A 24,897-nucleotide genomic window follows, 5' to 3' on the forward strand; every position below is an offset into this window, starting at 1 on the left:
TAGCGTCCCACCTAGCCCCAAGAGGTTAAAAAGGCACTAATGATTTATGCTATACAACGTTTGACATGTTTGAACGAACGTAAATATATTTTTTCCCCTCGTTCATGACGAGAAGTCCGGCTGGCTTAGATCATGTGCTAACAACACGGATCTTTTTGGATATAAATTATGAGCTTTTTTGAACAAAACTACATTCGTTATGGACCTGGGATTCCTGGAAGTGACATCTGATGAAGAGAATCAAAGGTAATGGATTATTTACATAGTATTTTCGATTTTAGATCTCTCCAACATGGCCGTTTGTCTGTATAGCAAAGCATATTTTTCTGGGCGCAGTGCTCAGATTATTGCAAAGTGTGATTTCCCAGTAAGGTTATTTTTAAATCTGGCAAGTTGATTGCGTTCAAGAGATGTAAATCTATAATTCTTTAAATGACAATATAATATTTTACCAATGTTTTCTAATTTTAATTATTTAATTTGTGGTGCTGACTTGACTGCCGGTTATTGGAGGGAAACGATTTCCTCAAAATCAATGCCATAGTAAAACGCTGTTTTTGGATATAAATATGAACTTGATAGAACTAAAAATGCATGCATTGTCTAACATAATGTCCTAGGAGTGTCATCTGATGGAGATTGTAAAAGGTTAGTGCATCATTTTAGCTGGTTTTATGGTTTTGGTGACCCTGTCTTTGACTTGACAAAACATTTTACATTTTTTTTTTTTTTTACATTTTAGTCATTTAGCAGACGCTCTTATCCAGAGCGACTTACAATTTGGTGCATTCACCTATAATATCCAGTGGAACAACCACTTTACAATAGTGCATCTAAATCTTTTAAGGGGGGGGTTAGAAGGATTACTTTATCCTATCCCAGGTATTCCTTGAAGAGGTGGGGTTTCAGGTGTCTCCGGAAGGTGGTGATTGACTCCGCTGTCCTGGCGTCGTGAGGGAGCTTGTTCCACCATTGGGGTGCCAGAGCAGCGAACAGTTTTGACTGGGCTGAGCGGGAACTGTGCTTCCTCAGAGGTAGGGAGGCGAGCAGGCCAGAGGTGGATGAACGGAGTGCCCTTGTTTGGGTGTAGGGCCTGATCAGAGCCTGAAGGTACGGAGGTGCCGTTCCCCTCACAGCTCCGTAGGCAAGCACCATGGTCTTGTAGCGGATGCGAGCTTCGACTGGAAGCCAGTGGAGAGAGCGGAGGAGCGGGGTGACGTGAGAGAACTTGGGAAGGTTGAACACCAGACGGGCTGCGGCGTTCTGGATGAGTTGTAGGGGTTTAATGGCACAGGCAGGGAGCCCAGCCAACAGCGAGTTGCAGTAATCCAGACGGGAGATGACAAGTGCCTGGATTAGGACCTGCGCCGCTTCCTGTGTGAGGCAGGGTCGTACTCTGCGAATGTTGTAGAGCATGAACCTACAGGATCGGGTCACCGCCTTGATGTTGGTGGAGAACGACAGGGTGTTGTCCAGGGTCACGCCAAGGCTCTTAGCACTCTGGGAGGAGGACACAAGGGAGTTGTCAACCGTGATGGCGAGATCATGGAACGGGCAGTCCTTCCCCGGGAGGAAGAGCAGCTCCGTCTTGCCGAGGTTCAGCTTGAGGTGGTGATCCGTCATCCACACTGATATGTCTGCCAGACATGCAGAGATGCGATTCGCCACCTGGTTGTCAGAAGGGGGAAAGGAGAAGATTAATTGTGTGTCGTCTGCATAGCAATGATATGAGAGACCATGTGAGGATATGACAGAGCCAAGTGACTTGGTGTATAGCGAGAATAGGAGTGGGCCAAGAACAGAGCCCTGGGGGACACCAGTGGTGAGAGCACGTGGTGCGGAGACAGATTCTCGCCACGCCACCTGGTAGGAGCGACCTGTCAGGTAGGACGCAATCCAAGCGTGGGCCGCGCCGGAGATGCCCAGCTCGGAGAGGGTGGAGAGGAGGATCTGATGGTTCACGGTATCAAAGGCAGCAGATAGGTCTAGAAGGATGAGAGCAGAGGAGAGAGAGTTAGCTTTAGCAGTGCGGAGAGCCTCCGTGACACAGAGAAGAGCAGTCTCAGTTGAATGCCCAGTCTTGAAACCTGACTGATTAGGATCAAGAAGGTCATTCTGAGAGAGATAGCAAGAGAGCTGGCCAAGCACGGCGCGTTCAAGAGTTTTGGAGAGAAAGGAAAGAAGGGATACTGGCCTGTAGTTGTTGACATCGGAGGGATCGAGTGTAGGTTTTTTCAGAAGGGGTGCAACTCTCGCTCTCTTGAAGACGGAAGGGACGTAGCCAGCGGTCAAGGATGCGTTGATGAGCGAGGTGAGGTAGGGGAGAAGGTCTCCGGAAATGGTCTGGAGAAGAGAGGAGGGGATAGGGTCAAGTGGGCAGGTTGTTGGGCGGCCGGCCGTCACAAGACGCGAGAGTTCATCTGGAGAGAGAGGGGAGAAAGAGGTCAAAGCACAGGGTAGGGCAGTGTGAGCAGGACCAGCAGTGTCGTTTGACTTAGCAACGAGGATCGGATGTCGTCAACCTTCTTTTCAAAATGGTTGACGAAGTCATCCGCAGAGAGGGAGGAGGGGGGGGAGGGGGAGGAGGATTAAGGAGGGAGGAGAAGGTAGCAAAGAGCTTCCTAGGGTTAGAGGCAGATGCTTGGAGTTTAGAGTGGTAGAAAGTGGCTTTAGCAGCAGAGACAGAAGAGGAAAATGTAGAGAGGAGGGAGTGAAAGGATGCCAGGTCCGCAGGGGAGGCGGAGTTTTCCTCCATTTCCGCTCGGCTGCCCGGAGCCCTGTTCTGTGAACTCGCAGTGAGTCGTCGAGCCACGGAGCAGGAGGGGAGGACCGAGCCGGCCTGGAGGATAGGGGACAGAGGAAATCAAAGGATGCAGAGAGGGAGGAGAGGAGGGTTGAGGAGGCAGAATCAGGAGATAGGTTGGAGAAGGTTTGAGCAGAGGGAAGAGATGATAGGATGGAAGAGGAGAGAGTAGCGGGAGAGAGAGAGCGAAGGTTGGGACGGCGCAATACCATCCGAGTAGGGGAGAGTGAGAAGTGTTGGATGAGAGCGAGAGGGAAAAGGATACAAGGTAGTGGTCGGAGACTTGGAGGGGAGTTGCAATGAGATTAGTGGAAGAACAGCATCTAGTAAAGATCAGGTCAAGCGTATTGCCTGCCTTGTGAGTAGGGGGGGAAGGTGAGAGGGTGAGGTCGAAAGAGGAGAGGAGTGGAAAGAAGGAGGCAGAGAGGAATGAGTCAAAGGTAGACGTGGGGAGGTTAAAGTCACCCAGAACTGTGAGAGGTGAGCCATCCTCAGGAAAGGAACTTATCAAGGCGTCAAGCTCATTGATGAACTCTCCAAGGGAACCTGGAGGGCGATAAATGATAAGGATGTTAAGCTTGAAAGGGCTGGTAACTGTGACAGCATGGAATTCAAATGAGGAGATAGACAGATGGGTCAGGGGAGAAAGAGAGAATGTCCACTTGGGAGAGATGAGGATTCCAGTGCCACCACCCCGCTGGCTCGATGCTCTAGGGGTATGCGAGAACACGTAGTCAGACGAGGAGAGAGCAGTAGGAGTAGCAGTGTTATCTGTGGTGATCCATGTTTCCGTCAGCGCCAGGAAGTCTAGGGACTGGAGGGTAGCATAGGCTGAGATGAACTCAGCCTTGTTGGCCGCAGACCGGCAGTTCCAGAGGCTGCCGGAGACCTGGAACTCCACGTGGGTCGTGCGCGCTGGGACCACCAGGTTAGAGCGGCAGCGGCCACGCGGTGTGGAGCGTTTGTATGGCCTGTGCAGAGGAGAGAGAACAGGGATAGGCGGACACATAGTAGACAAGCTACAGAAGAGGCTACGCTAATGCAAATGAGATTGGAGTGACAAGTGGACTACACGTCTCGAATGTTCAGGAAGTTAAGCTTACGTTGCAAAAATGTTATTGACTAAAATGATACAGTACTGCTGGCTGGTGGAGTAGGCTAGCTAGCAGTGGCTGCGTTGTTGACTGGCAAACATTACACACAACTCTTGTAAATGTACTGTCCTAACATACTCTAAATTTATGCTTTCGCCGTAAAACCTTTTTGAAATCGTAAAACGTGGTTAGATTAAGGAGATGTTTATCTTTCAAATGGTGTAAAATAGTTGTATTTTTGAAAAATGTGAATTTTGACATTTATTTGGATTCAAATTTGCCGCTCTTGAAATGCACCTGCTGTTGATGGAGTGCACCACGGGTGGCACGCTAGCGTCCCACCTAGCCCCAAGAGGTTAAAAAAGGCACTAATGATTTATGCTATACAACGTTTGACATGTTTGAACGAACGTAAATATATTTTTTCCCCTCGTTCATGACGAGAAGTCCGGCTGGCTTAGATCATGTGCTAACAACACGGATCTTTTTGGATATAAATTATGAGCTTTTTTGAACAAAACTACATTCGTTATGGACCTGGGATTCCTGGAAGTGACATCTGATGAAGAGAATCAAAGGTAATGGATTATTTACATAGTATTTTCGATTTTAGATCTCTCCAACATGGCCGTTTGTCTGTATAGCAAAGCATATTTTTCTGGGCGCAGTGCTCAGATTATTGCAAAGTGTGATTTCCCAGTAAGGTTATTTTTAAATCTGGCAAGTTGATTGCGTTCAAGAGATGTAAATCTATAATTCTTTAAATGACAATATAATATTTTACCAATGTTTTCTAATTTTAATTATTTAATTTGTGGTGCTGACTTGACTGCCGGTTATTGGAGGGAAACGATTTCCTCAAAATCAATGCCATAGTAAAACGCTGTTTTTGGATATAAATATGAACTTGATAGAACTAAAAATGCATGCATTGTCTAACATAATGTCCTAGGAGTGTCATCTGATGGAGATTGTAAAAGGTTAGTGCATCATTTTAGCTGGTTTTATGGTTTTGGTGACCCTGTCTTTGAATTGACAAAACATTACACACAGCTATTGTCAATGTACTCTCCTAACATAATCTAACTTTATGCTTTCGCCGTAAAACCTTTTTGAAATCGGACAACGTGGTTAGATTAAGGAGATGTTTATCTTTCAAAGGGTGTAAGATAGTTGTATGTTTGAAAAATTTGAATTTTGACATTTATTTGGTTTCAAATTTGCCGCTCTTGAAATGCACCTGCTGTTGATAGGGTGCACCACGGGTGGCACGCTAGCGTCCCACATAGCCCCAAGAAGTTAATAATTAAATCCCACTTGTTCCGATCATTTCTAGTGAGATTGATCAGGCCTCACTAGAAAGTCAGGATACAGGGCATTCGACACCATTAAAATATTTCCTTTCCCTTTCCTTCAGAACTCATTTCACAACCTTAGTATCTCACACTTCCATCCTTCTGCATACCCAGTTTAAAACTGAATTGAAAAGACCCCATCCAAAATAAATCCCACTGTATCAACACTAACGCACATTTGTAACCAGTAAATGGTGTGCGCGCTGGTGAACCGTAGGTGTAGAACACACATGAACAGGCCTCACTTATCGGAAACTTGTTTATGGCCTAATCCAGATACTATTATACTTAAAACTATCACTAACTGCTCTCAAGCCCACAGTCTCCAGGGACATTCTAACGAGAAATAATGAAACCCCTCTTTTGGAACAGAAAGTGTACATTTCATTAGGCTTCACTATGCCACATTTTAATCCGCAATCCAAAAGTATTAATTATGAACCAAACATGATCAATCCACTGTCCTTACTTGTCACGTCCTGACCAGCAGATGGAGCTGTTGTTGTAGTTTTGGGGTCAGGACGTGGCAGTCTTGTGTGTGTGATTGTTCTGTGTTGGTCTTGTGACTCCTGATCAGGAACAGCTGGGGATCGTTGTTCCTGATTGGGAGTCATATATGTAGGAGTATGTTTGTCACTTGGTTTTGTGGGTAGTTGTTTTTGCACTGCGTGTTGTGTGCCTGCAAAACTGTTCCTGTCGTATATATTGTTTGTATTGTTAAGTGGATGCTCTACTCCTTTATTTTAATTAAAGATGAGTATTCACATACCTGCTGCGCCTTGGTCCATTTCTACAGAAGACAGCCGTTACAGAACTACCCACCAAAGGACCAAGCAGCAGAAGAGGAGGAAGCCACAGGAGAAGAAAATGGAAGAATGGACCTGGCAGGACGAAAGAAAATTCTGGGCGGACAAGTTAAGGGAGCTAAGGGAACCCGAGAGGCAGCCCCAAGATTTTTTTTTGGGGGGGCACACGGGTAGTTTGGCCAGGCCAGGGAAGAGCCGTAAGCCAGCTACCCGTGACTACAGGGAGGTGCGTACGAGGTGGAGGGCGTCATGTTACGCTGAGGTGCGCACCATCTCGCCTATACGGACGCACAGCCCACTTCGCCCAGTACCAGCGCCCCGCAGGTGCCAGGGCAAGGGGAGCATCGAGCCGGAAGGGGTGATGCCAACCCTGCACTCAAGACCGCCAGTGCGCCCTTTCGGTCCGGTGTTTCCCGCTAGACACACTAGCATGGAGGTGCGTGTCTCCAGGCTGGTACGTCCAATACCTGCCCCACGCATCAGGAGTCAACAGTCGTCATCAGAGCTGCCCGCCAGTCAACAGTCACCAGAGCTGCCCGCCAGTCAACAGTCACCAGAGTTGCCCGCCAGTCAACAGTCGTCAGAGCTGCCCGCCAGTCAACAGTCGTCGGAGCTGCCCGCCAGTCAACAGTCGTCGGAGCTGCCCGCCAGTCAACAGTCGTCGGAGCTGCCCGCCAGTCAACAGTCGTCGGAGCTGCCCGCCAGTCAACAGTCGTCGGAGCTGCCCGCCAGTCAACAGTCGTCGGAGCTGCCCGCCAGTCAACAGTCGTCGGAGCTGCCCGCCAGTCAACAGTCGCCGGAGTGGCCGGACTGCGCTGAACTGCCGGAGTGGCCGGACTGCGCTGAACTGCCGGAGTGGCCGGACTGCGCTGAACTGCCGGAGTGGCCGGACTGCGCTGAACTGCCGGAGTGGCCGGACTGCGCTGAACTGCCGGAGTGGCCGGACTGCGCTGAACTGCCGGAGTGGCCGGACTGCCCTGAACTGCCGGAGTGGCCGGACTGCCCTGAACTGCCGGAGTGGCCGGACTGCCCTGAACTGCCGGAGTGGCCGGACTGCCCTGAACTGCCGGAGTGGCCGGACTGCCCTGTTCTGCCGGAGTGGCCGGACTGCCCTGTTCTGCCGGAGTGGCCGGACTGCCCTGTTCTGCCAGAGTGGCCGGACTGCCCTGTTCTGCCAGAGTGGCCGGACTGCCCTGTTCTGCCAGAGTGGCCGGACTGCCCGGTTCTGCCAGAGGTGCCCGCCTGCCCTGATCTGCCAGGGTGCCCGGCCTGTCAGGATCAGCCCGAGTGGTCCTCCTGCCCTCCGGTCCAGCCCGAGTGGTCCTCCTGCCCTCCGGTCCAGCCCGAGTGGTCCTCCTGCCCTCCGGTCCAGCCCGAGTGGTCCTCCTGCCCTCCGGTCCAGCCCGAGTGGTCCTCCTGCCCTCCGGTCCAGCCCGAGTGGTCCGCATGCCTTCCGGCCCAGCCCGAGTGGCCCGCATGCCTTCCGGCCCAGCCCGAGTGGCCCGCATGCCTTCCGGCCCAGCCCGAGTGGCCCGCATGCCTTCCGGCCCAGCCCGAGGGGCCCTCCTGCTCTCCGGCCCAGCCCGAGGGGCCCTCCTGCTCTCCGGCCCAGCCCGAGGGGCCCTCCTGCTCTCCGGCCCAGCCCGAGGGGCCCTCCTGCTCTCCGGCCCAGCCCGAGGGGCCCTCCTGCTCTCCGGCCTGCTCTCCGGCCCGGCCCGAGGGGCACTCCTGTCCCCCGGCCCGGCCCGAGGGGCCCTCCTGTCCTCCGGCCCGGCTCGAGGGGTCCGTCTGCCTGGCGCAGCTATCGGCTCCACCGAAGTGGGCGACGCCGAGGGTGGAGCAGGGTCCACGTCCTGCACCGGAGCCACCTCCAGGATAGGTGGGTTGGGGAGGGAGGGTGTAGCACAGTGCCGTCGTTGACGGCAGCCACCCTCCCTTCCCTCCCTTATTGTTTAGGGGTTATTGTTTATGGGTTTTGTTGGGGATTTTGTTTGTTGGTGTTTTTTCGTTGTTAGGTGCATTCCGGGGTCTGCACCTTGAGGGGGGGGGTACTGTCACGTCCTGACCAGCAGATGGAGCTGTTGTTGTAGTTTTGGGGTCAGGACGTGGCAGTCTTGTGTGTGTGATTGTTCTGTGTTGGTCTTGTGACTCCTGATCAGGAACAGCTGGGGATCGTTGTTCCTGATTGGGAGTCATATATGTAGGAGTATGTTTGTCACTTGGTTTTGTGGGTAGTTGTTTTTGCACTGCGTGTTGTGTGCCTGCAAAACTGTTCCTGTCGTATATATTGTTTGTATTGTTAAGTGGATGCTCTACTCCTTTATTTTAATTAAAGATGAGTATTCACATACCTGCTGCGCCTTGGTCCATTTCTACAGAAGACAGCCGTTACATTACTCCAATCATTAAATGTTTGTTTCAATCCACCACAATGTTCATGAACTAATAAAACAAATGTAAAGTTCATTTTACGTTTAGTAATTCCTTTGCTAATTCCTTGTTACCCCTCCACCCTTTCGTATATTCCAGAAATCTATTTCAGAATAAAACCACAAAATGTCTCATGAAATCAAAAAAAAACCCAAGGCTTTCTGAGTTTGAAAGTGTTTGGCCATATAATTTAAATTTGTTACCTTTTTAGAATCCATTTCGCCTAGATTCTTCAACCCAAAATACGTTTTCCTGTGGCAAATTTAGCCAGTGTCTCATCGTAAGAAATCCGCAATATTTGATTTATGGCCTGTACTAAAAAGTTAGATAAGACGTGATCTCATATGTCTTCCTTCACATAGAAACTGTAATCTCTATGCACCACATATCTATTGAACCGAGGATATACACCGCCAGGTGAAAGTTCCTGTCCTGCTACTTTCCGGAGGATTTGTTGTTACGCTTTTGATAAAGATGCAAACGCTTGCCTGGCAGCATTTTCTCCAAATACTGCAGGCTCCATACCCACTTATCACTCCCTTTTCCAATGACCAAATAGCCCCACACATAAAACAGGACTCTGTCTCCCTACGTGTTGTTTTTTTGCTACGTTTCTTGGGTTTACCTTGACCATTGACACTATAGTTGTGATTCTCCCTATTACCCCTCAAATGTCTGTGAAGTGAGCAGAGTTATATTCCACTCTCAAAACAGCCTCTTGAATTAAATCCCACTACCTCGCAATTACTGTTTTGATCACAGGGTTCAAACCTGCCATCACAGCAGAAGTGCAAATTCTATCACTGCACTCCCGTACCAAGTCTTTCTGTGGATGCTTATATCTACTAATTCTGGGTTTATCATTTGTATTTTTTGTTGATAGAATGCTGACATCAAAACGCTGGTATATTGAGCTTTTGACTCTGGTTTTATGTCTTTGTGCCAAGTCATAATTGCCTCCCTGAATTCTTTATTTGATTTGAATTCTCCGTCAGCAGGGAAATGTTGCCGAATTTTATTCAGGTTGCTAAATTTTTACCATATTCGAGCCAAATTGGTAGAATACTTGTGTTTCTTTCAGCGCCTCCATGGCTTTAATAAAATCCTCTGCCTCAATATTAAAGAGAGAATCGGTGCCGTTTGACGCCATTTCAATAGTTATTATTCCCTAACCTCTCCCGACGGTGTTCAGGGTGTTTTGGATTTCTTCACCCACGGTCTATAATACACACCTATTAACTATTTTCCAAGGTGGCGCTACCAACTTCCCCGGATAATAATTAATCACGGCCCTTAATACCTTGTATTAAGTGTACGATAGCGTCTGCAAATGTATTACTGGAGAATATGGATGACTTAATGGATTTTTCCCGTATTGCCTCAACTATCACTATTATTAATAACCCACATCACCAAAATTATTCACACTTCCTATTTCCACATAATCTCTCCTGTTTCACCACCCCAACAGGGCATAGAACTAACCTCTTTCACACACACACATTCACACCCTGCGCTCTCATGGCCACCATGACTGGGCTTCCACCCTTACAGATTTTGGCCAATATACCGTTACACTAGGGTTTTACCCTCCACAGGACTACCCTGTTCAGGACTTACTCTTGGAATTTTACCCTCCACATGAACTATCTTGCTCGAGACTTATGAGCCTTACCCTCCACAGATCTATTCTGCTCGGGACTTACTCTAAACTTTATGGTACTAGCATATACCACAAAGCTACGACTGGTGGTTACACACTGGGCTTAGCGAATTAAACTCAGGCTCTCCAGGTCCGTATGTATCCTATAATTGTTCAGCCTACGATTCTCATCTCCCCAAGATGTCAAAATGAGTGGAATTAGGTATAGGCACTTGCCTACCTTGTTTGTTGCCAGCTCTATTCCACTGATCGGGACTCTTTGGTTTGACTACAAATCATAGTGAACCCTGCTCGCAGCGCCATCTGTTGATCATCTAATGATTTATGCTGTACAACGTTTGACATGTTTGAACGAACGGAAATATATTTTTTCCCCTCGTTCATGACGAGAAGTCCGGCTGGCTTAGATCATGTGCGAACAAGACGGAGATTTTTGGACATAAATGATGAGCTTTTTTGAACAAAACTACATTCGTTATGGACCTGTGATACCTGGAAGTGACATCTGATGAAGAGAATCAAAGGTAATGGATTATTTACATAGTATTTTAGATCTCCCCAACATGACGTCTAGTCTGTATCGCAACGCGTATTTTTCTGGGCGCAGTGCTCAGATTATTGCAAAGTGTGATTTCCCAGTAAGGTTATTTTTAAATCTGGCAAGTTGATTGCGTTCAAGAGATGTAAATCTATAATTCTTTAAATGACAATATAATATTTTACCAATGTTTTCTAATTTTAATTATTTAATTTGTGACGCTGACTTGACTGCCGGTTATTGGAGGGAAACGATTTCCTCAACATCAATGCCATAGTAAAATGCTGTTTTTGGATATAAATATGAACTTGATAGAACTAAAAATGCATGCATTGTCTAACATAATGTCCTAGGAGTGTCATCTGATGGAGATTGTAAAAGGTTAGTGCATCATTTTAGCTGGTTTTATGGTTTTGGTGACCCTGTCTTTGACTTGACAAAACATTACACACAACTCTTGTAAATGTACTGTCCTAACATACTCTAAATTTATGCTTTCGCCGTAAAACCTTTTTGAAATCGTAAAACGTGGTTAGATTAAGGAGATGTTTATCTTTCAAATGGTGTAAAATAGTTGTATTTTTGAAAAATGTGAATTTTGACATTTATTTGGATTCAAATTTGCCGCTCTTGAAATGCACCTGCTGTTGATGGAGTGCACCACGGGTGGCACGCTAGCGTCCCACCTAGCCCATAGAGGTTAACCAGAACATGAATAATATTCAAGGTGGACGAATGCATCCTCTTTTATAACGTATTGGAACGAGGGTACCCAACATGAACTCGCGCGCCAGGTGTCTAATGGGCCATCATCGTTCCATGGCTCTTGTTCGGTCAGATCTCCCTCCAGAAGACTCAAAACACTTTGTAAAGGCTGGTGACATCTAGTGGAAGCAATAGGAAGTGCCAAAATATTCCTCAGCCCCTGTGTTTTTCAATGGCATAGGTTTAAAGGTAATACAACACATCAGGTATCCACTTCCTGTCAGAAAATGTCTCAGGGTTTTGCCTGCCAAATGAGTTCTGTTATACTCACAGACACCATTCAAACAGTTTTAGAAACTTTAGAGTGTTTTCTATCCATATATAATAAGTATATGCATATTCTAGTTACTGGGTAGGATTAGTAACCAGATTAAATCGGGTACATTTTTTTTATCCAGCCGTGCAAATACTGCCCCCTAGCCCTAACAGGTTAAAGGACAATTGGCTTAAAGAGGGATCTTTTACTTCCTTCTAGCTATATGTGAGAGGATATATTTGATCCCGCCTCCCCAGAATGAGAAAGTTAAGCAAAGGTTGATAAGGTTTAAGGGAGGCAAATTGTCTTCTTAGCAACATAGAAGATGCTTCCCTTCTCACGTGTACTGGAACAAACTTTAAGGTTTGGGACTTATTAAGCCCAGAGGAGGGATATATTGGGAATTTTCCAGTACATGTGTGCCCATTATACATTTCATAGTAGTCAGCAGGATAAGTGCACTCTATATGTGTGTCTAGGTCATTAAGCACCATTAGACATGCACCTGTATGGGGAGTGGGAATGCCTGTTTATTTTTGTACCATTGCTATGGCATAATGTTTCTATGCCCTAATGTGAAACCAAACTAAAATGAGTGCAATGCAAAAAGATAATGGTGGCTAAATGCCAGAGGGGATGAATCATTAACATAAAGAGGAGTTACTATGTGTGTGACGTAAGGATGAGACTTGTATAAAAAGTGTGTTCAAAGGCTGGAAAGGCAGTTGCTTCATGAACCAGCTCAGCTTATATTACTTTGTAATAGTCTAATTGAACTCACAGGCTCCGGTATTTGAGAAATATTATTGACTGAATATTTCCATAACAATAGTCCCACTAAGTGCAAACCAGATGGGATGGTGTATCGCTGCAGAATGCTGTGGTAGCCATGCTGGTTAAGTGTGCCTTGAATTCTAAATAAATCACAGGCAGTGTCACCAGCAAAGCACCATCTCCATGCTTCATGGTGGGAACCACATATACAGAGATCATCCGTTCACTAAAAATCTCAAATTTGGACTCATCAGATCAAAAGACAGATTTCAACCGGTCCAATGTCCATTGCTCATGTTTCTTGGCCCAAGCAAGTCTCTTCTTATTATTTGTGTATAGTGGTTTCTTTGCAGCAATTTGAACATAAAGGCCTGATTTTATTTTATTGATTTATTTCACCTTTATTTAACCAGGTAGGCTAGTTGAGAATAAGTTCTCATTTGCAACTGCGACCTGGCCAAGATAAAGCATAGCAATTCGACACAACAACAGAGTTACACATGGAATAAACAAAACATAGTCAATAATACAGTACAAAACAAAAAGTATATATACAGTGAGTGCAAATGAGGTAAGATAAGGGAGTTAAAGGCAATAAATAGGCCATGGTGGCGAAAGTAATTACAATATAGCAATTAAACACTGGAATGGTAGATGTGCAGAAGATGAATGTGCAAGTAGAGATACTGGGGTGCAAAGGAGCAAGATAAATAAAAAATACAGTATGGGGATGAGGTAGATAGCCCATCTGTAAACAGCCTATGTGCAGTGATCTGTGAGCTGCTCTGACAGCTGGTGCTTAAAGCTAGTGAGGGAGATATGCGTCTCCAGCTTCAGTGATTTTTGCAGTTCGTTCCAGTCATTGGCAGCAGAGAACTGGAAGGAAAGGCGACCAAAGTAGGAATTGGCTTTGGGGGTGACCAGTGAGATATACCTGCTGGAGCGCGTGCTACGAGTGGGTGCTGCTATGCTGAGCAGTGAGCTGAGATAAGGCGGGGCTTTACCTAGCAGAGACTTGTAGATAACCTGTAGACAGTGGGTTTGGCGACGAGTATGAAGCGAAGGCCAACCAACGAGAGCATACAGGTCGCAGTGGTGGGTAGTGTATGGGGCTTTGGTGACAAAACGGATGGCACTGTGATAGACTGCATCCAATTTGTTGAGTAGAGTGTTGGAGGCTATTTTATAGATGACATCGCCGAAGTCGAGGATCGGTAGAATGGTCAGTTTTACGAGGGTATGTTTGGCAGCATGAGTGAAGGATGCTTTGTTGCGATATAGGAAGCCGATTCTAGATTTAATTTTGGATTGGAGATGCTTAATGTGAGTCTGGAAGGAGACTTTAGTCTAACCAGACACCTAGGTATTTGTAGTTGTCCACGTATTCTAAGTAAGAACCGTCCAGAGTAGTGATGCGGGCAGGTGCGGGCAGTGATCGATTGAATAGCATGCATTTAGTTTTACTTGCATTTAAGAGCAGTTGGAGGCCACGGAAGGAGAGTTGTATGACATTGAAGCTCCTCTGGAGGTTAGTTAACACAGTGTCCAAAGAGGGGCCAGAAGTATACAGAATGGTGTCGTCTGCGTAGAGGTGGATCAGAGAATCACCAGCAGCAAGAGCGACATCATTGATGTATACAGAGAAGAGAGTCGGCCCGAGAATTGAACCCTGTGGCACCCCCATAGAGACTGCCAGAGGTCCGGACAACAGGCCCTCCGATTTGACACACTGAACTCTATCAGAGAAGTAGTTGGTAAACCAGGCGAGGAAATCATTTGAGAAACCAAGGCTGTCGAGTCTGCCAATAAGAATGTGGTGATTGACAGAGTCGAAAGCCTTGGCCAGGTCGATGAATACGGCTGCACAGTAATGTCTCTTATCGATGGCGGTTATATTGTTTAGGACCTTGAGCGTGGCTGAGGTGCACCCATGACCAGCTCTTAATCCAGATTGCATAGCGGAGAAGGTACGGTGGGATTCGAAGTGGTCGGTAATCTGTTTGTTAACTTGGCTTTCGAAGACCTTAGAAAGACAGGGTAGGATAGATATAGGTCTGTAGCAGTTTGTGTCTAGAGTGTCACCCCCTTTGAAGAGGGGGATGACCGCGGCAGCTTTCCAATCTTTGGGAATCTCAAAAGATACGAAAGAGAGGTTGAACAGGCTAGTAATAGGGGTTGCAACAATTTCGGCAGATCATTTTAGAAAGAGAGGGTCCAGATTGTCTAGCCCGGCTAATTTGTAGGGGTCCAGATTTTGCAGCTCTTTCAGAACATCAGCTATCTGGATTTGGGTGAAGGAGAAATGGTGGGGGCTTGGGCGGGTTGCTGTGGAGGGTGCCGGGCAGTTGACCGGGGTAGGGATAGCCAGGTGGAAAGCATGGCCAGCCGTAGAGAAATTATTGAAATTCTTATTGAAATTCTCAATTATAGTGGATTTATCGGTGGTAAGTGTTTCCTAGCCTCAGAGCAGTGGGCAGCTGGGAGGAGGTGCTCTTATTCTCCATGGACTTTAGTGTCCCAGAACTTTTTTGAGTTTGTACTACAGGATGCAAATTTCTGTTTGAAAAAGCTAGCCTTAGCTTTCCTGACTGTGTATATTTGTTCCTAACTTCCCTGAAAAGTTGCATATCATAGGGGCTATTCGATGCTAATGCAGAATGCCACAGGATGTTTTTGTGCTGGTCAAGGGCAGACAGGTCTGCAGTGAACCAAGGACTATATATATTCCTAGTTAAAACATTTTTTGAATGGAGCATGCTTATTTAAGATGGTGAGGAAAGCACTTTTAAAGAGCAACCAGGCATCCTCTACTGACGGGATGAGTTCAATGTCATTCCAGGATACCCCGGCCAGGTCGATTTAGAAAGGCCTGCTCGCAGAAGTGTTTTAGGGAGTGTTTGACAGTGATGAGGGGTGGTCGTTTGATCGCAGACCCATTACGGATGCAGGCAATGAGGCAGTGATCGCTGAGATCTTGATTGAAAACAGCAGAGGTGTATTTGGAGGGCGAGTTAGTTAGGATGATATCTATGAGGGTGCCCGTGTTTACGGATTTGGGGTTGTACCTGGTAGGTTCATTGATAATTTGTGTGAGATTGAGGGCATCAAACTTAGATTGTAGGATGGCCAGGGTGTTAAGCATGTCCCAGTCTAGGTCACCTAATAGCACGAGCTCAGAAGATAGATGGGGGGCAATCAATTCACATATGGTGTCGATGACACAGCTGGGGGCAGAGGGTGGTCTATAGCAAGCGGCAACAGTGAGAGACTTGTTTCTAAAAAGGTGCATTTTTAGAAGTAGAAGCTCGAATTGTTTGGGTACAGACCTGGATAGTAAGGCAGAACTCTGCAGGCTATCTTTGCAGTAGATTGCAACACCGCCCCCTTTAGCAGTTCTATCTTGGCGGAAAATGTTATAGTTAGGGATGGAGATTTCAGGGTTTTTGGTGGTTTTCCTAAGCCAGGATTCAGACACGGCTAAGACATTTGGGTTGGCAGCGTGTGCTAAAGCAGTGAGTAAAACAAACTTAGAGAGTAGGCTTCTAATGTTAACATGCATGAAACCAAGGCTTTTACGGTTACAGAAGTCAACAAATGAGAGCACCTGGGGAGTGGGAGTGGAGCTAGGCACTGCAGGACCTGGATTAACCTCTATATCACCAGAGGAACAGAGGAGAAGTAGGATAAGGGTACGGCTAAAGGCTATACGAACTGGCCGTCTAGCACATTCGGAACAGAGAGTCAAAGGAGCAGGTTTCTGGGTGCGATAGAATAGGTTCAAGGCATAGTGTACAGACAAAGGTATGGTAGGATGTGAGTACATTGGAGGTAAACCTAGGCATTGAGTAATGATGAGAGAGATATAGTCTCTAGAGATGTTTAAACCAGGTGATATCATCGCATATGTAGGAGGTGGAACAACATGGTTGGTTAAGGCATATTGAGCAGGGCTAGAGGCTCTACAGGGAAATAAGACAGTAATCACTAACCAGGACAGTAATGGACGAGGCATATTGATATTAGAGAGAAGCATGCGAAGCCAAGTGATCATATGGGTCCAGTGAGTGGTTGGGCTGGCTGGGGACACGGCGATTCAGACAGTTAACAGGCTGGGGCTAATAAGCTAGCAGTTAGTAGGCCAGGGCTAACAAGCTAGCAGTTAGCAGACCGGGGCTAGCAAGCTAGCAGTTAGCAGATCAGAGTTAGCAAGCTAGCAGTTAGCAGACCGGGGCAAGCAAGCTAGCAGTTAGCAGACCGGGTCTAGCAAGTTAGCAAACTGGGTCTAGCAAGTTAGCAGACCGGGTCTAGCAAGTTAGCAGACCGGGGCTAGCAAGTTAGCAGAAGGGCCTTTGGGTGACGTCGCGATGGAGGTAAGTCTGTTTTTGCCGGGTCGTGCGGTGACGTCGATAGACCAGTCGTGGATGAGTAGGGTTCCAATTAGCTCTAGGTAGCTAGCAGGCTGCGGTTAGCAGAATGGGCCTTCAGTGGACGTTGCGCCTGAGGGGCCTGTTGGAATCCTCGGGCAGATTATGTCAGTATTCCAGTCGTAGAGGATCGTCGGGGTTCCGTGCCCGTGCACCGGCAGTAGAAGGGGTATGGATATTGTAGCCCAGGAGTGGGCTTCGGTGGTAGCCCAGGAGCCCTAGCCTGGCTAGCTTCAGGCTAATTGGTGCTTCTCCAGGATGGAAACACTAGCCAGGAGTAGTCACCCGGGATTGCGGTTAGCTAGTTGCAAAGATCCAGATGACAATGTTCCGGGTTTGCGGTAGGAATCCGGGGATATGGAGAGAGAGAGAGAGCGAGAGAAAAAAAAGGTCCGTTATGCTCTGGTTTGAGTCACGTTGTTCGAACTGGCGAGAGCTTTCCGAGCTAAAGGTTAGCTGATGACCACTAGCAATGGTTTGCTGACTGATAGCTGGTAGGTAGTTAGCTGTCTAGCTTCAGTTGAGGGATTCCAGATCCGAAGTAAATAGAAATACTTTAGAAAAAAACAGATCCACGCCACATTGGCTGAGGCAGTTTGCAGGAGAGTATTTAGAAGTTGAGGTTTATGAAAATATTTAAAAAGATATGCAAAGAAAAATATATATACAAGGGCCACGCCATCTTGGATTCACGCAATCTCCTCTGAACAGTTGTTGGGATGTGTCTGTTACTTGAACTCTGTGAAGCATTTATTTGGGCTGCAATTTCTGAGGCTGGTAACTAATGAACTTATCCTCTGCAGCAGAGGTAAGTCTGGGTCTTCCATTCCTATGGCGGTCATCACGAGAGCCAGTTTCATCATAGTGTTTTATGGTTTTTGATATGGCACTTGAAGAAACATTCAAAGTTCTTTAAATGTTCCGTATTGACTGACCTTAATGTCTTAAAGTAATAATGGACTGTCATTTCTCTTTGCTTATTTGAGCTGTTCTTCCCATAATATGGACTTGGTCTTTTACCAAATAGGGCTGTATACCACCCCTACCTTCTCACAACACAATTGATTGGCTCAAACGCATTAAGAAGCAAACATATTCCACCAATGTACTTTTACCAAGGCACACCTGTTAATTCAAATGCATTCCAGGTGACTACCTCATGAAGCTGGTTGAGAGAATGCCAAGAGGCTGCAAAGATGTCATCAAGGTAAAGGTTGGCTACTTTGAAGAATCTCAAATATAAAATATATTTAGATTTGTTTAACACTTTTTTGGTTACTACATTATTCCATATGTGTTCAAATATGTCTAAATTGTAGAATAATAGTGAAGACATAAAAAGTCAAAAGTTTGGACACACCTACTCATTCAAGTGGAGCTACACAGCCTCTTTAGTTAGCTGCTGCTCATCGCCATATCGTCGCCGGAAGTCGGGTTATACTATTTTTATAAGTGCGGCATAGTCTCAGACACTCCTGCTAGCAGCTGGTCCTCCCTTTCTAGTTGAACGGACAACACGCTCACGGGTGACTCACACTCGCTAAGTCCCGGGTATAGGGTTTCAGCTAAGACTAAAGTTACCCTCGAGCTCCACTGTGGTTTTACTCTTCTTCTTCAACCTTTTATTCAACAAATAATTAAACCAGTTAATGAAAACCACTAACACTTCTCGTTTCACAACTGATGTTTTAATATTTTTATTTATATAGCAATGATAATGCAAAAGCTTCTAACAATAACAATCAAGTTCTGTTCTTACCTTACCCCAAAAGTATTTAACTTCTAATACATCAATCAGCTCCTGATCTGTCTTCCCCAGAATCTCTGCTCCACTCCCCCTATCTTTTACATTGGGTTTTATACCCCTTAAAATTGCCCAATCCCATGCCTTCTTTGACTACAGCCACACAAGACATCCTCCCACTTACACGTGACATTGAAGCAAAGTTACATAACACAAATTTGCTCCTTTACACAGGATGTCTACAGAGTCAGGTTCTTTCGTAAGTGACGAAAATCCGTGGTGTCATCTGCTTCATGGCCCACGTGCCATCAAGCAACTCTTCCAACTCCATCCCAGGGCCAAGATCTGACGGGTTGTCACCATGTAAGATGAACCTCCGAACGTCATTTCCTCTCTGCCTTTGTCTGGGTTTTGCTGCTCCCCAGCTACCTGTGGTTGAGGCCTCTTCCTGTCCTTCTTCTGCTTCATCTTCCTTGTTTCAGTGTTACATCTCTGACTGGAAGAGTCACCAGGTCATACTGACTAGGCTCATTCACGACACGACATAAGCCTAGTTTCCTGAAACGAGTCACATACATGAATCTGTGCCATTCACTTTGAACTGAGTTTACAGCATGAGCAGTCATGAGTAGATGCGCTTGTTTTGAGATCAAAGCGAGAGCTGCATGTAGACACGTTTGCACATTTTGTTCATAATCTTTGCTAGTAAGTGAGATATGAGCCCAGTTAAAAATGATTTGTAGTTATAGACTTCATCGTTCATTGAAGTTGATGGGCCAATTATAACAAAACCTTTCGATATTGCCAATCATTTCAATTACTATTTCACTAGTGAAGTTGATAAACTGAGAAGTAAAATGACAACATTGGACAGTGAATCATCATATTTTAATAATAATGGTCAAGTTAGTGTGGGAGAGCTGTAAAATGTATTGTTATCCATCAATAATGATAATCAACCTTGATGTGAAACTATTGAGAATGGTAGCAAACTGTGATACCTTTAACTACTGACTTTCAGCATGCATATAGAGAAGGGCATTCAACTTGTACTGCACTGACTCAGATGACTGATGATAGGTTAAAATAAATGGATAATATTATAGTTGGAGCTGTATTATTAGATTTCAGTGCAGCCTTTGATGTTATTGATCATACATTGTTATTGAAAAAAACTCACTTGCTATGGCTTTACATCACCTGGAGAGTTATTTATCCAATATAACATCAGAGATGTACAGTGTGGTGTCCCCCAGGGCAGTTACCTTGGGCCGTTACTCTTCTCTATTTTTACAAATGATTTGCCACTGGTCTGACACGAAGCTAGAATTACTATGTAGGCAGATGATTCCACACTCTATATGTCAGTACCCAAAGCCAGTGAGCTGACAAATTCTAAATAAGGACTTATTAGTATCAGAATGGGTGATAAATAATAAACTGGTCTTAAAATCATTGTATTTGGTTCAAAACATTGTCTAAGAGATAAACCTCAACTGGAGTTGTGCATAAGAAAGTTGAGGAAGCTAAACAAGGTAAAACATTGTATGTTCAGTTATCATGGGCAAAGTAATATTGACAAATTTGTGAAGATGGGGAGGGGTATGTCTGTTTACAAAAATATGTTCTGCATTTTTCTACGATACTAGTTGTTCAGGAACTGGTCTTGTCCCATCGTGATTACTGTTTGGTAATATGGTCAAGTGCAGCAAAACAGAGCAGCACGCCTTACCCTTAACTGCACATACCTAACTAACATCAACAACATGCATGCCAGTGTTTCCTGGATGACAAGAGATTAACTGCTTCTCTTCTAGTTTTTATGAGGAATGAAAATCCCAGATTGCCTGCATAATCAAATAACATACAGCTCAGACACCCATACATACCCCACAAAAATGCCACCCGGTGTCACTTCACAGTCCCCAAGTCCAAAACAAATTCACGGCAATGCACAGTATTATACAGAGCCATGATTGCATGGAACTCCCATCTCCAATTACCCAAACAAACAGAAAATGTACCTTAAAAGAATTGATAAAAACAACATCTCATGGCACACACAGACACACTGTAACAAACATAATTTAGACACAAATGATTCTTTAGTTGTATTGTTTGTATATTGTATTTTAAATTTGTGTAACTGTTCTTGTGTATCAGTGTTTTGTTACGTGTCGTGTTTTAGTGTGGACCGCAGGAAGAATAGCCGCTGCTTTGGCAAAAGCAAATGGGGATCCGAATAAACCAATTAGCTAACACTCAAGTATTGTGTCATATACTGTTTTCACTGTGTATGAACACTGAAGTGTCCTGTTTTAGATTCCTTTAACATTATTAGCCTCGTAAGCCTCTGTTAGCCACTCGCTGAAGCACCTCTCCATGGCCTTCCGGCTAGCCCAGCTGCCCACGTTGACTGTGGGGATTATCTTGAGGGGCCGCAGCCACTGGACAAAACGCCTCAGCTCCAGGTAGCTGCTGTGCTCACTGTAGGGGGATGCCTAGAGTAAGAGAGAGACAGGGGGGCAAGTGAAGTCAGAAACAGGAGCAGCAAAATAGACCAACACCCCCACCCCTAGTGCCTGATATGGGGGACCACTAACCCATCTAACATTTTTGCAGTTTAACCTCTATGGGCTAGGTGGGACGCTAGCGTGCCACCCGTGGTGCACCCCATCAACAGCAGGTGCATTTCAAGAGCGGCAAATTTGAATCCAAATAAATGTCAAAATTCAAATTTTTCAAACATACAACTATCTTACACCCTTTGAAAGATAAACATCTCCTTAATCTAACCACGTTTTACGATTTCAAAAAGGTTTTACGGCGAAAGCATAAATTTAGAGTATGTTAGGACAGTACATTGACAAGAGTTGTGTGTAATGTTTTGTCAAGTCAAAGACAGGGTCACCAAAACCATAAAACCAGCTAAAATGATGCACTAACCTTTTACAATCTCCATCAGATGACACTCCTAGGACATTATGTTAGACAATGCATGTATTTTTAGTTCTATCAAGTTCATATTTATATCCAAAAACAGCGTTTTACTATGGCATTGATGTTGAGGAAATCGTTTCCCTCCAATAACCGGCAGTCAAGTCAGCGCCACAAATTAAATAATTAAAATTAGAAAACATTGGTAAAATATTATATTGTCATTTAAAGAATTATAGATTTACATCTCTTGAACGCAATCAACTTGCCAGATTTAAAAATAACCTTACTGGGAAATCACACTTTGCAATAATCTGAGCAAAGCGCCCAGAAAAATACGCGTTGCGATACAGACTAGACGTCATGTTGGAGAGATCTAAAATCGAAAATACTATGTAAATAATCCATTACCTTTGATTCTCTTCATCAGATGTCACTTCCAGGAATCACAGGTCCATAACGAATGTAGTTTTGTTCAAAAAAGCTCATAATTTATGTCCAAAAAGCTCCGTCTTGTTAGCACATGATCTAAGCCAGCCGGACTTCTCGTCATGAACGAGGGGAAAAAATATATTTACGTTCGTTCAAACATGTCAAACGTTGTATAGCATAAATCATTAGGGCCTTTTTAACCAGAACATGAATAATATTCAAGGTGGACGAATGCATACTCTTTTATAACGTATTGGAACGAGGGTACCCAACATGAACTCGCGCCAGGAGTCTAATCGGACATCATCGTTCCATGGCTCTTGTTCGGTCAGATCTCCCTCCAGAAGACTCAAAACACTTTGTAAAGGCTGGTGACATCTAGTGGAAGCAATAGGAAGTGCCAAAATATTACTCAGCCCCTGTGTGTTTAAATGGGATAGGCTTAAAGGTAATACAACACATCAGGTATCCACTTCCTGTCAGAAAATGTCTCAGGGTTTTGCCTGCCAAATGAGTTCTGTTATACTCACAGACACCATTCAAACAGTTTTAGAAACTTTAGAGTGTTTTCTATCCATATATAATAAGTATATGCATATTCTAGTTACTGGGTAGGATTAGTAACCAGATTAAATCGGGTACATTTTTTTTATCCAGACGTGAAAATGCTGCCCCCTAGCCCCAACAGGTTAAAAACTAATTTCCTGCAATTGTACATATTTTGCCATGGTTTAAGATGTATTCATATGCTATCGGGGGAGCCCCCGACCTCCAGGGGCCCCCCAATCCAAATAAAGGGAGTAGTGAGGAATCAGGCCAATGGGTTTAGATTACTCAGTTTTAGATGCGTTCAGAATTATAGCTAGACAATCATGTCCATAATTTTCCCCATTACGTGCTATAAAAGGGAAGCACAGCCTTGAGCAGCCCAGTGACACGAGCCTACCAGACGGGCTAAATTACTTCTATGCTTGCTTCGAGGCAAACAACACTGAAGCATTCATGAGAGCACCAGCTGTTCCGGACGACTGTGTGATCACGCTCTCCATAGCCGATGTGAATAAGACCTTTAAACAGATCAACATTTTATTTTTTAATATATATTTTTTTAACCTTCATTTAACCTGTTAGGGCTAGGGGGCAGTATTGACACGGCTGGATAAAAAACATACCCAATTTAATCTGGTTACCACTCCTACCCAGTAACTAGAATATGCACATACTTATTACATATGGATAGAAAACACCCTAAAGTTTCTAAAACTGTTTGAATGGTGTCTGTGAGAATAACAGAACTCATATGGCAGGCCAAAACCTGAGAAGATTCCATGCAGGAAGTGACCCTGTCTGACAATTTGTTGTCCTTCTGTTGCATCTCTATCGAAAATACAGCATCTGTGCTGTAATGTGACACTTTCTAAGGCTTCCATTGGCTCTCTAAAGCCGCCAGAAGGTGGAATGGGGTGTCTGCTGTCTCTGGGCAAAGTACAGCAGCAGAGTTTGTAAGTGGTCAGCCTGGGGACAGTGAGACTGAGATGCGCGTTCACGAGACTTCTCCATTTCTTTCTTTCAGCCTTTGAATGACTACAACGTTGCCCGGTTGGAATATTATTGCTATTTTACGAGAAAAATAGCATAAAAATGTATTTTAAACAGCGTTTGACATGCTTCTAAGTACGGTAATGGAATATTTTGAATTTTTTTGTCACGAAATGCGCTCGCGCGTTACCCTTCGGATAGTGACCTGAACGCACAAACAAAACGGAGGTATTTGGATATAACTACGGATTATTTGGAACCAAAACAACATTTGTTGTTGAAGTAGAAGTCCTGGGAGTGCATTCTGACGAAGAACAGCAAAGGTAATCCAATTTTTCTTATAGTAATTCTGAATTTAGTGAGCCCCAAACTTGGTGGGTGTCAAATTAGCTAGCCTGTGATGGCCGAGCTATGTACTCAGAATATTGCAAAATGTGCTTTCGCCGAAAAGCTATTTTAAAATCTGACATAGCGTTTGCATAAAGGAGTTCTGTATCTATAATTCTTAAAATAATTATGTATTTTGTCAACGTTTATCATGAGTAATTTAGTAAATTCACTGGAAGTTTTCGGTGGGTATGCTAGTTCTGAACATCACATGCTAATGTAAAAAGCTGTTTTTTTTATATAAATATGAACTTGATTGAACAAAACATGCATGTATTGTATAACATAATGTCCTAGGAGTGTCATCTGATGAAGATCATCAAAGGTTAGTGCTGCATTTAGCTGTGGTTTTGGGTTTTGTGACATATATGCTTGCTTTGAAAATAGCTGTGTGATTATTTTTGGCAGGGTACTCTCCTGACATAATCTAATGTTTTTGCTTTCGCTGTAAAGCCTTTTTGAAATCGGACAATGTGGTTAAATTAACGAGAGTCTTGTCTTTAAAATGGTGTAAAATAGTATTTTGCGCCACGCGATTCCACTGGCTGTTGACTAGGGTGGGACGCAAACGTCCCACCTAGCCCATAGAAGTTAAGAACAAATTCTTATTTACAATGACGGCCTACCCCGGCCAAACCCTAACCCCAGACAACGCTGGGCCAATTGTGGACTGCCTTGTGCGACTCCCAATCACGGCCAGTTGTGATACAGCCTGGAATCGAACCAGGGTCTGTAGTGACGCCTCTAGCACTGAGATGCAGTGCCATAGACCGCTGCACCACTCGGGAGCCCCATTCATAAGGCCGCAGGGCCAGACGGATTACCAGGACGTGTACTCCGAGCATGCGCTGACTAACTTTCAAGTGTCTTCACTGACATCTTCAACCTGTCCCTGATTGAGTCTGTAATACCATGTTTCAAGCAGACCACCATAGTCCCTGTGCCCAAGA

At 45.0% G+C, this 24,897-nt stretch overlaps 1 protein-coding gene across 2 annotated transcripts in view; it reads right to left on the reverse strand.

The window, feature by feature from the left end:
* Window positions 1-18,580: 18,580 nt before the first annotated feature.
* Window positions 18,581-24,897, reverse strand: part of dclre1a (DNA cross-link repair 1A (PSO2 homolog, S. cerevisiae)) — a 50,843-nt gene continuing 44,526 nt past the window's right edge. For both annotated transcript variants that reach the window (XM_045702018.1, XM_045702016.1), the window contains exon 9: window positions 18,581-21,153. In XM_045702018.1, coding sequence (XP_045557974.1) covers window positions 20,971-21,153 — 183 coding nt within the window. In that variant the 3' untranslated portion in view covers window positions 18,581-20,970. The remainder of the gene's footprint in view (window positions 21,154-24,897) is intronic.

Source organism: Salmo salar, chromosome ssa19, assembly GCF_905237065.1.
Source record: "Salmo salar chromosome ssa19, Ssal_v3.1, whole genome shotgun sequence".
Lineage (NCBI taxonomy): Eukaryota > Metazoa > Chordata > Actinopteri > Salmoniformes > Salmonidae > Salmo > Salmo salar.